Source organism: Periophthalmus magnuspinnatus, chromosome 13, assembly GCF_009829125.3.
Source record: "Periophthalmus magnuspinnatus isolate fPerMag1 chromosome 13, fPerMag1.2.pri, whole genome shotgun sequence".
Lineage (NCBI taxonomy): Eukaryota > Metazoa > Chordata > Actinopteri > Gobiiformes > Gobiidae > Periophthalmus > Periophthalmus magnuspinnatus.
The window spans coordinates 23,364,399-23,382,029 of record NC_047138.1 but is presented as its reverse complement, the minus strand read 5'-3'; the positions used below and the strand labels follow the sequence as shown (position 1 = coordinate 23,382,029).

Genomic DNA, 17,631 nt, shown 5'->3' with positions numbered 1-17,631 from the left:
TGCACAGCTCTTTTTATATCCCAGCACTCTCTCCATCTTAAGAACCAGATCATGTTAAATGTCTTAAATCTTACCATGCTTAGAACTTTGTGGAGACAGTCATTAGACCTTTACAACATAAATCAATAGTTTTAGCACGTTCACTTAGAAGACAACAACCTCTCCTTCACTTACGCTCTTTCATGTTTCCCCTCACATTTTCTTAATTAGCTAAAAATATGAGCAAAATCAAAGCCTGCCAAGTCGGTGACATCAAACCGTAAGTCAAAGAGCATTAAAATTTCGCGAAGTGTCGCCGCTGCTGTAAAGGTAAAATCAAGCGCATTTGTGGAGACTTTGGTTCCCCATTAACAGCGCTGGCAAAGTTTTGGGAGTATCAGATGAACAACAAACTGAATGCCATTGTGGAGCTAGATAAAACGCACCAGGGTTGTGATTGTGAGTTCAGACCTAAATCAAAATAAGGAAAACAATAATAGTAAGTTTTCCTTATTGCTAATAGGTGGGAGAGCCCTGAACGATAATGAAAATATGACTCTGGGACAGTTCTGACTCATTTTTACACTGCCACTAGTTAGGTCGATGTAAAAGAGCATTCGCTCTGAAAGCGGTGCTTGGGCCTGTGTGAACATGACAGTTGCACTCTGGGCCGCAGTAAATGGCCAGTCCAAGAGTGCTAGAAACAGAAGGTCTCGGAGTGGCTCCACTTGCATTCTGGAGCAGGGTGAGTGTGGTGTGAACATGGCCAACTCTGGGCCGATGTATCCAGTCTGCGGTGCAAGCATAGGCTGTCTATGGGTGCGAGAAGAAGTGCTTGGAAATGGGTAAAAAGTGCTTTGATCACGCATATTTGAATGAATGGGCACTGCAATGCTGCTGCACATTCACCTGGAGAGGTAGTTTGTCTCAATTTAATATATGCAACAGTCTCCTCCTGCCTCTGTCTGTGCAGGTGAGTTTCTGTCCGTGTGTCGTTTTCTCTGTTGTCAACAGCGTGTACAGTCCTTACTGTATATTTAGCAACAAGTGTAACAAAAGACCACCATGTACAGGGGAAGCGAGGATGTGTGAATTCACAGAGCTGTGCCTGCTTGATGTGCGTTGTCATAGAAATCAGTTCTTGATGATCTTATGGACTCTAATGTGACTCATGGTCTGTTTGGGGTGAATGATGTGCAATGTATGTGAATAAGGCCAGCCTAAAAGTAAACAGAACTAAATCTAGTTCCACTGGGGCCGGTCCACAGAACCACATGTGTGAAAACCACCTTAGTGTCAGTGTAGTCAGCTCCTCCCTTCAGACAGATATAAGGCAGTGTCCACCAGCAATCTGACCACAACTGAAGAAGCCACTTGGATGAGCAGCGAAACATCTTGTGATTGTGACTTCTGATCTGTCCAATGCCGCGCAGAGTCATGGGGTTGGAAAAAATAAAACAAAGTAGTTTTGGGTTTTTTTTATCAACTTTTCTGTTCACATTATTCAAATGCATTCCGCTCCCAGTACAATCCCTTAGCCGGTGCTCATCCATCAAACACGGCATCATAAGTCAACATCATGCAGCGGGAATTCAGGTTGTATAATTGATAAGGGCTCCGCAGTAAGTCTGGCGTTGCAGTGTAATGTAGATTTACATCATCTCCAATAAAATGTATTAAATCAAGTGCAAAGAGTTGAGATACCAGTATGTTTGAAAATTAAAGTTATAAATATGCAATACACCAATAAGATCTCAATTTTTGAGCTTGGGGTATCGTGTGACTGGTAAATATTAAGAAAGCTAAAACACTATTTGTAGTTTTTCAAGAAATAAGAGCCCAGCATTTTCTTGAAGGTCCACTGTGTCATTTTTCAGCTGGGGAATCGAATGGTTCAAAGCATGGTAATAAACACATATATCTCCATAGATACAAGTAAGTGACTCCAAAAGACAAAGTTACTGTGGAAAGGCGGCCTCCCCTCACTGTGAAATGTTCTTTGTGATGTACTTTTTAACCAGTAAAAACTAGGGGTGCAACGATTCACAAATCTCACGAATCGGTTTGCTCTACGACAGACATGGGCAAACTATGTTATTATGTTATGATATTATTAATCTGGCCCGCCGAACGTAACCAAATAATATTAAAATAGGTAAGGGTAAACCTTGTTTAGATTACCTTTTCAACAAGTTGTTGATCTTTTGGCACTTGATAAAACTGAATGAGTTTTTCTGCTGTGTTTTTTTTAACCAAAATGCAATACATTAATTATTGATTTAATTAATGCATTTGGAAAACAATTTGTACAATGAGCCTTGCATATTCATGCTTTGCTACATGTTACAGGCCAAATCTCTAATGTAATATATATCCTGGCCCGGCCCCTCTGTCAAATATTTGAACCCATTGTGGCCCGTTTCTCAAAAAGTTTGCCCACCACTGCTCTACGATGAAAGACCTACGATTTAATTCATCATAATTCTCCACAATATGTAAATTAAAAAAAAATAATAATAATAAGTCATGTTATTTTTTCAACTTTGGTGACAACAACTGTCAAGTTGGGCTGGGTGATATGGAAATAAAAAGAATCATGATTTCCCCCCCCCCATTTTGATAAATCGATTTTCTTTCATCTGATCGAAAACAGATAGACTTCAGGTCTAGAGAGCAAGATGTCAGGCTCACTACAGCGTTCATTTCGTGCTGATAAGACCAATAATTCTGGAGTAATCTACTGGCAGAAACATGTGCAATATCTGTGCGCTAGATGAGCTCGTAAGTTTCACTCGTAAATGGTGAGGAAAATATTGGTTGACTTTCTGTAACTTGGATTATAACGATAAGAAGCACCAGAGGAGAGAACAGAGTGGAAAGAAGGATCAGTGAGAGGGAGGAGGAGCGGGGACAGACTGCACAGCACACACAGACAGAAACACAGAGAGAGACTGGTCTTTGGTAATAAACTGTCCTTTTGTAGTAATTTCTTTGGCACAATTACCTGATGATAACAGTGGTAGCGAAAGGTAAGGGTCAAGAAAAATGAAGTGACATTTTTGACGGAGATGCCTAGCGTTAAAGAAATAAAGTTTTATAATCTGAATAAAATGAGTTGCGTACTGTAGCTCTTACACAATGCATATGGTCAGATTTTAGAATCGCAATGCATCGTTATACCCCTAGTGAAAAATCTATGACTGAATAATGCTAGAGAGATAGTGTAGCGTTCTGATGTAAGGAAACATGCCAGATAATTTCAGGTTGCTTATTTGCTGAACACAATTGCTACTGTAGGCTGTAAGCCACGTCAAAACAAGAACAAAACAGCAGCACTCTCAACTCACAACACAGATTCATAACCGATGAATAGAATCTTTACATCAACTTGTCAGCATAGCAACCAAGTGTCACATACAGAAGCCGTTATATTAACAATAAGACATAAACAGTTACAACACCAACCAAAAATTGTCAACTCGGAGGAAAACACAAAATATCAGATCATTACACAATGTTTTGTACCATACAGCAGCTCCAGGAAAAGCAATAGCATCTCAATCATCAACAACACAACCCACAGACAAAACACATCATTTAAAACAGACAGTTATAAAAATTACAATATAAAAGTTAGTAACAGACAGGTCAGTGATCGCATTTTCAGGTTACATCTCAAACAGTGGTCAGTGATAAATGCATAGCCAATATACAATTAACAATTATTCCAATTGTGCACTGACAAATCTATATCTTTGGATTGTTTGTGTAAGCTATCCACAATAAGCCAAACCTAACACCCACTAACAGGCTTTTACATTGGAGATGAAGTTTAGAACATAGTTGGAAGGATTTGCTTCTTAAATGACATCTTTCCTAGTGCCTGAGATGATGAAATTTGCGGTGCATCATATCCACAGTTCTTCTTCTTTTAAAGTCAGTAAATGTATGCAGAAAGAAGCAAGCTGAGTTGGATATTGAAGTTGATGTGAGCGACTGTAGGGGGTAAACTGCAGAATTCCTCTGAGTTGAAAATCAGACTTTAAGCAAAAAGATTTCATTTTTACGGCAGTTTCTCACTGGGATATGAAGACTGCCCAAGTTTAAATTGTGAATTTGATAATATATCCAAACAGTTACTACTTGAGTAGTGGTTTCTGTAAGTAGTAGTCTTTAAGAACTCTTTTATACCCAGTGAGGTGAATCTCTACTGAGATGTAGTGTGAACCTGTTGACCTAACCTGGTCAGCAAGATGAACTCTAGCAAATTTGTGAGTTCACAAACTCATGAGAATCTATTTGGCCCTACTCTTGCTGGCACAATTGGGCCCAGGTCAACATTGGTTCAGACCAATCACAGAGCAGTATTATGGTTTGGGCAGAAACCAAAAGAGAAGCACCCTAACTAACCAAAACAAACGCACTTCAGACTACTTTAGCAGAAATATAATAAAATATGTTTGTGAAAATACGAGCAGAAGGTAAGTGCTTGGTGCATTTGTGGATGGGAAAGATGTCTGTGCTTCTCCCTGAACTTTTATGTAACAAAACTTTGATTTCTCAGCCTGTTCCACTGTTGTGGAGGTTTGACCAATCATATTTAAATAATCGTCAGGATGATTTCCAGCCTTTTCCAGATCGCTTTCAGTGTGAATCATTCAAGATTGAATTGAATTCTACACTGAGTTCTATCAAACTGCTACACATCTCAGTCCAACGTGAGCCAGGCTATTGTTGACCAGCGCTGCTTGAGAAATGTCTAAAATCAGTGGAAGTTTTTGTATTTGCATACATATTTTTTTTTGACTACTACTTTAGTAGTATCATTTTGAAATATAGGAACTATTGAGTTCAATTTTTGGCTACTCTGCCAACCTACTACTACTGCTGCTTTTTGTAGATATTTTAGAGTAGTGAGGAGGAACATTCCCAGCGGAGTGTCCGTACCTGGAGTAGTTGAAGAGGCGGCTGTCCCACAGGCTGTGCTCTCCTCGGGGTGGAGAGTGGAAGAAGCAGGATTCTGAGCCGTCGAAGTGGTTGAGTCCATCCTCTGTGTTCTTGGAGGCGTGGCTATGCACCACGTCCAGCAGCACCATGATACCCAGAGAGTGAGCCACGTCAATCAGCTCCTTCAGCTCCTCAGGGGTCCCGTACCGGCTGCACACAAGCACAAGGGCAAGCAGTTCACTTTTTATAGTCCCAATACCAACACTGATACTTTGGGTGTAGGGTATAATCATATAGAAGTGCAGAGAATGACATCACATTTATTTACGTGAAAGAAATGAAAACACTGTAACCATTATAAGACTTTTTGCGTCAATAGCACCCACTGAATAGTCTTTCAGTATGTTAAAAGGTTGGCCTCATAGAAATGTGGGTATTCTATATTCTATAGGTCTTCTGATATAAGAGAAATGATGCTTTCCTCTTTTCAAACTAGTAAAAAGTCACAAACTTTACAATAGCGGTGCATATTTTACAAGTCCAATTCCAATGAAGTTGGGACGCTGTGTAAAACTTTAAAAAAAATACAGAACACAATGATTTGCAAAACCTTTTCAACCTACCGGTATATTGAATGGAATAAACTACAAAGGCATGATATTTAATGTTCAAACTGATAAACTTTATTGTTTTTATGCAAATATTCACTCATTTTCAATTTGATGTCTGCAATATGTTCCAATAAAGCTGGGACAGGGGCATGTTTACCACGGTTACATCACCTTTCCTTTTAACAACAATCAATAAGCGTTTGGGAACTGAGGACACTAATTGTTAAAGCTTTGCAAGAGGAATCCTTTCCCATTCTTGCTGAATGTACAACTTCAGTTGCTCAGCAGTCTGGGGTCTCAGTTGTTGTATTTTGCGCTTCATAATGCGCCACAAATTTTCAGTGGGAGACAGGTCTGGACTGCGGGCAGGCCAGTCTAGTACTCGCACTCTTACTACGAAGCCATGCTGTTGTAACACGTGCAGAATGTGGCTTGGCATTGTCTTGCTGAAATAAGCAGGGACATCCCTGAAAGACTTTTGGATGGCAGCATATGTTGCTCCAAAACCTGTATGTACCTTTCAGCATTAATGGTGCCTTCACAGATGTGCAAGTTACCCATGCCATGGGCACTAATACCATCACAGATGCTGGCTTTTGAACTTTGCACTGAGAACAATCCGAATGGTCCTTTTCCTCTTTGGCTCGCAGGACACGACATCCATGATTTCCAAAAACAATTTAAAATGTGGACTCGTCAGACCACAGCACACATTACCACTTTATGTCAGTCCATCTCAGGTGAGCTCGGGCCCAGAAACTCCTGCGGTGTTTCTGAGTGTTGTTGATATATGGCTTTTACTTTGCATGGTACAGTATTAACTTGCACTTGGAGATGAACTGTGTTAACTGACAACGGTTTCCTGAAGTGTTCCTGAGCCCATATATCCTTTACACATTCATGTCTGTTTTTTATGCAGTACCGCCTGAGGAATCGAAGGTCATGGGCATTCAATGTTGGTTTTCAGCCTTGCTGCTTACAAGCAGAGATATCTCCAGATTCTCTGAATCTTTTGATATTATGGACCATAGATGATGAAATCCCTAAATTCCTTGCAATTGTATGTTGAGAAGCGTTGTTCTTAGACTGTTGGGACTATTTGCTCACGCAGTTGTTCACAAAATGGTGAACCTCGCCCCATCCTTGCTTGTACCCAATCATAACACTCACCTGTTTCCAATTAAGCTGTTTACCTGTGGAATGTTCCAAACAGGTGTATTTTGAGCATTCTTCAACTTACCTATTATTTTGTTGCCCCTGTCCCAGCTTTATTGGAACGTGTTGCAGGCATCAAATTGAAAATTTGAATGAATGTGAGTGAATATTTGCATAAAAGCAATAAAGTTTATCAGTTTGAACATTAAATATCATGTCTTTGTAGTTTATTCAGTTCAATATAGGTTGAAAAGGATTTGCAAATCATTGTATTCTGTACTTTTTTTTTTAAGTTTCACAGTGTCCCTACCTCATTGGGATTGGGGTTGTATAACATTTAAATGTATTGTCCATTCATGAAGAAATAGGGAGCCTAAAGAGAAGATTTGGTTGTTTGTTTTTCAACAGAATCAGCTTTAATTTTTGTCTCAACCAATTTGACAATTGTTATGGTTACCTCTCGTTCAGTAAGTCTGCACGATGAGTCCTTGTGTCATCATCCTTTCATTACTACTGGTCTTTGTAATTGCCTTCCATTGAGATGTTCTGTTCAGATCCCTTTGTTCTGCATAAGACAATGACTTATTTTTTTCTTATATTGTAGCTTACCAATGCTTTGAGCCTTTTTGTAACATAATATTTTTCCAATGAATGTTTTCTTCAAGGTGCCTCAACTTCCATGTCTCTGTGAAGATGTTTTTGCTTTGTCTGGAAGGATCCAAAGATAGCATTAAATGTATCTAGCATTTATTCAATTACAGGTCTTTTTTATTGCTCTAAAATACTTAGAAAAAAAACATTATTCTTACTGTGAGCAGGCTAAACTCTCTATAATGCTGACCTGTAACTTGGCCTGGTCATATCATATCACCACGTCACCACCAGGTTTAATGGTATATTGTGGAACATTCCAGGAAAAGCAATAAGTGGTCCATGGAGACCAGCTGGTGGTGAACCCTAAATTATAATGATCCAAGGGTGTTAACCATGTTATAACCATGTTAAAAAAGGTTAAGGATGCACTGATCTGATATTATCTGATACAACTGGTAATGGATATCGGCACCAATAGTGAAAAATTTGCAGGATCAGATATAGGCTTCCAGATATTGGTTGAGTCAATATCCTGGCTGGACATATAAATCAATGTAATGAGACTACTGTTTGTAGTTGGCCCAGAAAGTCTCATAATATTTGAATTTTGATTTATACAAATTGTAATTACTTGAGGGATAAATAACAGCTACATAACATATTTGGTGTTGTCATTATTGTTTAAACGAAAATCAATGCCATTTTCTGTTTCTGCATTCATATCAGGTGAAATGAGCAAATAGTGAAACCTGCACAATCAAAATCCCTTTTGAAACTGGTGTGGGTTAAATTTTATTTTTTCAATCAAGACATTTGTTTTGTATCAGTAATCAATATCTATTACAAGAAGTAGCACATATGAAGATTCAAACAAGCTAAAAAAGGTCACACGTATTATTTTGGGACAGCGCAGGATTCTTAGAGTCATCAATATTCTGTCCGCTGTATACAAACACGTGGAGAAACTGCAATGTACAGTCAATACTACCCCGACCGGTTCTCTATCTGTTTGTATATCAGCTTTCCCTGGGCTGTGTGGCAGAGGCTGCATTACCGGCTTCCCGCCATTCAATTGCGCTGGTTTTAACTGACACTGAGGGATCAATCATGGGTGAAATTACACTACATTACACTTTGTATCTGTGCTCTTCTCCAGGCAAAGGAGAGGGGGATCTGCAGCGGAGATAAATAGTGCCACGAGTCCGGTTTTATCAAGCCCGGCTGCCGTTCTTGGGATTAACGCCCAATGTATTTGCAGAGATTAATGTCGGTGCCACGCGCCCTCACCTTCATCTGAGGTGAGAGAGAGAAGTGAAGTCGGAAGTTGGTGCGCACTTTGTTTTTTCAGGGCACTGTTGAGAGTAAGTGGTCTGAAGGATGCATGAATTCAGGCTTACTCAATGGTGTTTCATGAATATCGTATGACTGTTATTGGTAATCAGTATGGGGCTGTTTTGGTTCAGTAACTCCAGAAGAAAGCTACTTTTGATATTGTCACTGGGGATAGGATCCCATGAAGAAAAAAAAAACACTGGAGCAGCTGAGACAAACAAGTCAGTGATGCCCATCAATTGGTACACTAAAATGCAGTTCACAACATGTCATATTATGTTTTTGCTTAAGTTTTTGAAATGTGAGTCAAAAATACCAATATTTGCATCAGCTCTACTTTTGAAGACAAAAACCAAAAGTGGAAAAAAAAGGTGTAATGCTTTTAGTTCACAGTAATATCAAACTAATGTGTGAAAGTAGCAATACAATTTTGACAACATTTAAAACCCTCCCCATAACATAAATATACTACTACTATTATCCAAAACCAGTATACATATTACGCATACATGGGCATACCCAACGATAAACTAGTTCTGTAATTGACTAAAGAAATGATCAGGTTAAAAAGAGCCGACTGGTTCGCGAAAGTCACATCACTAGTATACAGAACTACTAGCACATACACTCACCTAAAGGATTATTAGGAAAACCTGTTCAATTTCTCCTTAATGCAATTATCTAATCAACCAATCACATGGCAGTTGCTTCAATGCATTTAGGGGTGTGGTCCTGGTCAAGACAATCTCCTGAACTCCAAACTGAATGTCAGAATGGGAAAGAAAGGTGATTTAAGCAATTTTGAGGGTGGCATGGTTGTTGGTGCCAGACGGGCCGGTCTGAGTATTTCACAATCTGCTCAGTTACTGGGATTTTCACGCACAACCATTTCTAGGGTTTACAAAGAATGGTGTGAAAATGGAAAAACATCCAGTATGTGCCAGTGCTGTGGGCGAAAATGCCTTGTTGATGCTAGAGGTCAGAGGAGAATGGGCCAAGTGATTCAAGCTGATAGAAGAGCAACGTTGACTGAAATAACCACTCGTTACAACCGAGGAATGCAGCAAAGCATTTGTGAAGCCATAACACGCACAACCTTGAGGCGGATGGGCTACAACAGCAGAAGACCCCACCGGGTACCACTCATCTCCACTACAAATAGGAAAAAGAGGCTACAATTTGCACGAGCTCACCAAAATTGGACAGTTGAAGACTGGAAAAATGTTGCCTGGTCTGATGAGTCTCGATTTCTGTTGAGACATTCAAATGGTAGAGTCAGAATTTGGCGTAAACAGAATGAGAACATGGATCCATCATGCCTTGTTACCACTGTGCAGGCTGGTGGTGGTGGTGTAATGATGTGGGGGATGTTTTCTTGGCACACTTTAGGTCCCTTAGTGCCAATTGGGCATCGTTTAAATGCCACGGGCTACCTGAACATTGTTTCTGATCATGTCCATCCCTTCATGACCACCATGTACCCATCCTCTGATGGCTACTTCCAGCAGGATAATGCACCATGTCATAAAGCTCGAATAATTTCAAATTGGTTTCTTGAACATGACAATAAGTTCACTGTACTACAATGGCCCCCACAGTCACCAGATCTCAACCCGATAGAGCATCTTTGGGATGTGGTGGAACGGGAGCTTCGTGCCCTGGATGTGCATCCCACAAATCTCCATCAACTGCAAGATGCTGTCCTATCAATATGGGCCAACATTTCTAAAGAATGCTTTCAGCACCTTGTTGAATCAATGCCACATAGAATTCAGGCAGTTCTGAAGGCGAAATCCAAGCCGCTTCTTCAGTTCTGGTCAGAATGCTGGTGGCCACTGCCTTTAAATCTATCTGAGGGGAGGGGCTAACTACACTGAAACTGTAAACAGCTATTGTCTCCAGTTTCAGCTGAAACTAGCCTATTCAGCCCTTAACGACCCTGCTATTCTCATTGTTCTGGGTCTGAGGATGGAGTTGTAGATGGGGGAGAGATTATGTCTCAGGCCCCCATTTCTGTTTAAGTAAGGATTCTCTTTCTTAACAAAAATAGCTTCTTTAACTCCTCTCTGAAACAATTTATTTTCTCTGGCTAAGATCTGAACTTCACTATCTTCAAAGGAGTGGTTAGTGGCTTTAAGATAGAGATGCACGGCAGACTGGGGTCCAGAGGAACTCTCACGCCGGTGTTACCAGCTGAAACTGGAGACAATAGCTGTTTACAGTTTCAGTGGGGAGTTAGCCCCTCCCCTCAGATAGATTTAAAGGCAGTGGCCACCAGCATTCAGACCAGAACTGAAGAAGTGGCTTGGATGAGCAGCGAAATGTCTTCACTCCTACAAGTTTTGTCCAGTTGACAGATTTAACTTCGTTGTTTGCTATTGTGAGTTTTTCTTTCATTAACCAACAGGTACGAAAAATTTTGTCCATGTGTGCAAGTTAAATTCTAAATTGTTACCCTCAAAACTCCAACTTACTAAATCCATGCCTCATTCTTTCTGCTCTGGTCTATATAAATCATTAGAATTGTATTAACTTGATTAGTCGATTAATTAGTCGGTTAATCAGCAGAATTGTTTGCTGTCCAGACTATTAAGGCAAGGCAAGTTTATTTGTATAGCACAATTCGTACACAAATTCAAAGTGCTTTACAGAATAAGAAAGACATTAAAATCACACAAATCAAAACATAAATAATCATCATAAATGTAACATTAAAACATAAGAGTGCAGGATAAAAACCTTTCAGTCGTATACACAGCTAAACAGAGCTGTTTTGAGCCTGGATTTAAACATTGTCAAAGTAGAGGCTTGTCTCACATTTTCAAGAAGACTGTTCCAGGTTTTAGTTGCATAAAACTGAAACGCTGATTACCCATGTTCAGTCCTGACTCTGGGCACCAGCAACAGGCCTGTCCCTAAAGACCTCACAGTAAGAAGATGGTTCATATGGTGCTAACATGTCGGAGATGTACTTTGGTGCTGGGCCATGGAGAGACTTCTACACAAGCAGAGCTACTTTAAAGTCTATTCTTTGAGCTACAGGAAGCCAGTGCAGAGACCTGAGAACAGTACTTATGTGCTCATACTTTCTGATTCTAGTCAGGAGCTGAGCAGCAGCGTTCTGGATGTACTGCAGCTGTCTTAACATTTGTTTGGAGAGGCCAGTGAGCAGGCTGTTACCATAGTCTATAACCTACTGGAGACAAATGCATGGATAAGTCTCTCTAAATCTGGCTTTGACAGTATACCTTTTGATTTTTGCAATGTTTTTTAGGTGATAAAAAGCTGAAGATGTTATTGATTTGCTGTGGCTGTTAAAGTTCAAGTCTGAGTCCATTATTACCCCTAGAATTCTAGCCTGATTTGAAGGTTTTCGAGAGAGAGACTGGAGGTGACTGCTAACATTTTCTCTGTTTCTGTGGGCCAAAGATGATGAGTTTCGCTGAGAAAGTTGTTTTGCACCCACACACTGATCTGTTGGTTGCAGTGACAGAGTGAATCCACTGGTCCATATTCACCTGCTGCCAGGTGACATAGATCTGGGTGTCATCTGCATAGTTGTGGTAGGACACATTATTGCTGCGTATTAACTGGCCTAACATCAGCATGTAGACATTGAACAACAGGGGTCCCAGGATTGACCCCTGGGGCACCCCACAGGTCAGATCCTTTTTCAAGATTTCAGTCTGTCCCATTTCGGTGTCAACTGCACCCACGTGAATAATCAGCTGTTTAACTCTTCATTGTGTTGACAAAACTTCTGGCAGGAGTTTTGTAATGTCACAAAACAGTGTGACTGGGATAAGAGCAAGTTTGGATTCCTCTGTGGCTCACATCTCTGATAGCACCGTCTCCTAACAGCAGCGTATCTCTGACCTTGACTTTTATCTCTTTTGCCAACTTCATTGCTCTTGTGTTGTGACAAAAATAAATTTTCTGTTTGTATGTTAACATCAACATCTGTCTGTGTCAATGGTAAAAATGTGTTTGTAAGCTGTATATTGGGTGATGTAACTATATTACCATTGTCTTTTATCACTTGTTGCACTGGCTTGGCATTCTTGTCTTTACAAACTTTTGGAAAAGACACCATATCGCTCAGGTTTTAAGTTGAAAGTAGCAGTTTTTTCACCCTCTTCTTTAAAAGTAACTATGGTTTGCTTACCACTGGAAGTCACAGGGAGTGTCAGGTAAAGTCCTTTTTCAGATTCTAAAACAAATATCCGTGCTTGTAGCTCATTAATTTGTTGTTGGTAGTTCCGACAGCATTCGCAGAAAGAATTCCTTTGGTTTCTTCCCCTGGACATGTCGCTGGCTCGGCAGAAATTTTGTTAAATGTAAAAATGATTTGAGGGTTCCGGCCGGAGCAGGCAATGGAGTAGGTTGGAGATTTAGTGCGCTCTGCACGAATTTGCAAAAAGCCATTTTATTTGGCATTTGACGGTTATTCTGGCACATATGTACTATCTTAAACTCTGATACATCATTTGAGCTTCCTTCCATGGGTGCAAATGGCGAATAATCTGCGCAAATACAAGTATACGGGCAAGAATACTGCTGCTGCTACAGCTAGCAACAAGAGCTCCGCTGCACCTAGCACCGCACCTAGCATGCCGACGGAGGAGCTAACTGACCCAACGGAGCTCAGTGACCAACTCGCTCCGGCCGTGCTGGATCTCAAGACTGAAATATCGTCTTCTATCAAGACCGAGATGGCTGCGCTCTTTCAAAGTGAGTTTGCAAAAGTCATTACAAAGAAGTTCGGGAATATTAAGACGGAGATGGTGCAAACAGTCAGACCTGAAATAGCTAGCAGCACTGCGATTTTGCGCTCTCAGTTGAACACAATCCAATCCACGGTGTCTGATGTGGAGTAGGGGCTCTCAGGATGCTCAGATCAAATCATAACATTGCAAGAGTCTGGTCCAGCAACTGGAGAAAAAAGTGGCGGTTCTTCAGAATAAGTGCTTGGACATGGAGGGACGAATGCGCAGATCAAATATCCGCATATTGAATGTAGCCGAGGAATCCCAGAGCACACCAATATCAGTATCTAAATTGCTCAGAGAGGTCCTGAAAATGGATAAAGATGTTTTGATTGACAGATCCCACTGCACCGCACCTTCAAATCGAGTAAAGGGTAAACCCAGAGTGATTATAGCCAAACTACACTACTATCAGGATTCCCTCGACATCCTCCGCCGCGCCCGGGATGCTGCTCCTATCCTCTACAATGGTTCTACCATCCTTATCTTCCCCGACTACCTGCCGAGTGTGGCTCATGCCAGATCGGCCGTCAATGATGTCAGAAAACTTCTACGGGGAGGGGACAACTTGCGCTACGGGATCCTCCATCCAGCTCTGCTGCAGATCACCCATGATGGTATCGACAAGCGCTTTCGGGATGCTGCGGAGGCCATGGAATATGTGAGGAATAATATTTTGTGAGGGGGCTTCCCAATGAAGTGCCAGTCAAATATTGGAATAGCATTTCCAAAATGGCTTTTTGATTGGAATTTTTGTCTCAAATCTTACATTTACTAGTGCAGAGCAAACTGTGAGGCTAGAGCACTTACAAACACATAATGTGTGGATTTTGTTGTAAAGGGCTAGTTTATTATCACCATGTTCTTGTTGGTGACAGTTGGGGTGGGGCACCTGTTGCACCTAATGTGAAATTGTTATTGGTTTTACATATTTTTGTGATAGTGATGGGATTTTCTTTCTGTAAGTTGCATTATTTTATCAGAATGAATGGTCTAATAATGTTTTATCTCAAAGCATATGGCTAATCACTTACCAAATACCCAAATTGATGTACGCCAGGTCAATCGTGTTAGCTGGAATGTTAAGTCTCTAAATCACCCAGTAAAATGTAGAAGGGTGCTTGCACATCTGAAGCAATTGGATGTGGACATCGCCTTTCTCCAAGAAACCCATTTAAATACTTTTAATCATTCAAAGCTTAGAGTAGGATGGGTGGGACAAGTATTTCATTCAAACTTTCATTCTAAATCTAGAGGCATAGCCATTCTCATCAAAAAGTCAATTTCCTTTACCATGACAAAAATAGAAGCAGATTCGGCTGGGCGATATATAATAGTGGTGGGCAGACTGAACAATACCCCTGTTGTCCTGGCAAACATACATGCTCCTAACTGGGATGATGGTGCCTTCTTTACAGGAATTTTCTCTCGCATACCGAACATAGACACGCATCATCTCATTCTCGGAGGCGATACAAACTGTGTGTTATTTCCTTCATTGGATCGAAGTTCACCTAAAACTACCCAGCCAACTCGGTCAACTCAAGTGGTTAACCAGCTTCTTAAAACCTATGGAATGAGTGATATTTGGAGATTCCAAAATCCTAGATGCAGAGGATATTCATTCTACTCGCCAGTGCATAAAACGTTCTCACAGATTGATTATTTTTTTCCTTGACAGCAGTTTACTCCCATTGGTTAATAAGTGTGAATATAAAGCAATAGTTACTTCAGATCTTAATTTAGTTTATTTATTTTTTTTATTATTTATTAAGTTTATTAGGAATCGCTATTCATTCCATAGCATTCGTAGACTCTTAAATATCCTCCACCATCCCACTCCGTCCGACACATCAGAAGTAGTCTTATCACTAGATGCTGAGAAAGCATTTGATCGGGTGGAGTGGGATTATCTTTTCTATACACTTAAAAAATTTGGCTTTGGTTTAAAGTTTATTTCATGGATACACACTTTGTATTTCTCCCCTGTTGCTGCTGTCCGTACAAATGATAACACTGGTCAACACTAAATTTATTGTCTACGATTTTTTAGGTGATTTAGGATCATTTTGATGTGCTGAATCCAAAAATCACATTGGTTTTGCTCAATCAGATCAATGTTCTGAACTAAGCTACATATTTGTTTTTGGACAATTTTGTTTACATGTATGAGTATTTTCACATCATATGATGCAGAATTCTGTTATATTTCTCACTATAAACAAATTCTGAAGATTTTGCATGTGCCAACTTATGACTAATTTTTTTTATTTTTTATTTTTTATATTACAAGTGAATGAAATGGCTTCAACTAGAAGATCTTGCAAAAATAAGCCTGACATATTCTGCTACATCTGCGGTGAATACACCAATGTTCCTAACAGGAATCAAGTCACAAGTTTCATAAAGCGTGCTTACCATGCTTATTTTGGTATTAAACTTGGTGACCAAGATGAAGCTTGGGTGCCACACATGGCATGCAAGTCATGCACCGAGTATCTGCGTCAGTGGACTAAAGGCAAGAAGAGTTGTCTGAAGTTTGGAATTCCCATGGTTTGGAGGGAGCCGACATCAATAGCTACTTCTGGGCTATTGATGTGACTGGGATTAACAGAAAGAACCGAAGCAGCGTCAAGTATCCTGACCGTGAATCAGCACGTCGTCCTGTAGCTCACTGTGATGAAATTCCAGTACCTGTCTTTGTAGAAGTTCCTGACATCAGTGACAAAGATTCCTCCAGTGTGGTTTTAATGATGATGCTCCACATCCTTTTTCCCAAAAGGAGCTAAATGTTCAGGTTTCCTGAGAATCTGGGATCACTGAGTGATGAGCAGGTGGAGAGATTCCATCAGGACATAAAAGAGAAGGAGACCAGGTATCAGGGACGCTGGGATGCAGTCATGATGGCTGATTACTGTTGGACTCTGAAGAGACACATCCCTGCTGCTGAGCATTCAAGGGGTTCATAAAAAGTTCATGTCCTGAATTTTGCACAATGATAACGTAACGTTCCAATTTACATGTACTTACCTTTATCAATTAACATAACGTAACATTTAATTAATACATTCTGTTAGAAAACTATTTTTTATCTCCTAAAACATTTTTTGGATGAGAAATATTAAAGAAAATCAACTGATAATGTCACAAAATTGTAATCAATTTTAGTCAGAAGATCGGATTTTTCAAAATCAAATTAGCATAAAAACCTGACCTGACTGAGAAAAATGGATATCATTTTTGGATTCAGTGGTGCTAAATGGTCCTAATTCAGTTGAAAAAACACAGGCAACTTTCAAAAATGTTTTTTTTTGTAACCCAGTGTAATCTATCACCCTTTTTCAAGCTAGAACGCGGAACAAGACAAGGCTGCCCCCTATCTCCTTTGTTATTTGCTTTGGTTATTGAACCTCTGGCAATTGCAATACGTAATTAAAGCCGCAAGCGGCGATGATGGCCCTCGCCCCCCGCGCGACTGCCCCCCCATGCGACCGCCCGGGGCCGGCCACCGGCCCCCACGCACCATTTTCCCCGCCTGGCCACCCCACGGCCGCAATCTGCCCCCCTTAACACAGTTTCTATATAAATATGTGTGACCAACACATTATAATGGAGGTCCACGGCGTTGAACCGGCAACCTCGTGCACAATACAGGTATGGTGTAATGGACTTTTTGCCTCTTTTGAGGTCCACAATGATATCACCAACTTTCATGCCAATCGGACAAAGTTGAGTTTTTTACCTGTACAGTAGGGGGCACTATGGAGGTCACTGGCCACATGTTTATTATGGTTCTCTATTCACAGTTTTAATCCACATCAGTGATTAGAATTTGAGCTTTTTAGTCTGATCTACGTGTCTGTGAGAGGGAATCAAATATGCAGGAAAGCAGTCATATTTTGACAGTGTGCTGTGCATAAACCATAAAGAATATCCCCAAAACGTGGATGATTATTGACAATCGACATATGTACATGCTGTATGTGGAGTTTGAGGTAATTCGGATGAAAAACCTAGGAGTATATATGATTCATAGACATGCAAGTCAAAGTGCCAAGTGCCAATTTCTTTTCAATTCATTGCGCCCCTGGTGGCCAACAGTGGAAAATAACCCATGGCCATAATGTAATTTTTTGTTTCTTCTGAGACCATGAATTGATGCCCCAAATTTAATAGGAATTGGATAATGTTGGCATTTCACCTCTATGGTAGGGGGCGCTATAGTATTCATTTTGATTAAAATTAAT

The 17,631-nt window shown here is 40.4% G+C and overlaps 1 protein-coding gene across 1 annotated transcript in view; it reads right to left on the bottom strand.

Annotated features, from left to right (window-relative positions):
* Window positions 1–17,631, bottom strand: part of gbe1b (glucan (1,4-alpha-), branching enzyme 1b) — a 255,845-nt gene that overhangs the window by 146,202 nt on the left and 92,012 nt on the right. Inside the window, exon 7 of the mRNA XM_033976749.2 lies at window positions 4,927–5,136. Coding sequence (XP_033832640.1) covers window positions 4,927–5,136 — 210 coding nt within the window. The remainder of the gene's footprint in view (window positions 1–4,926; window positions 5,137–17,631) is intronic.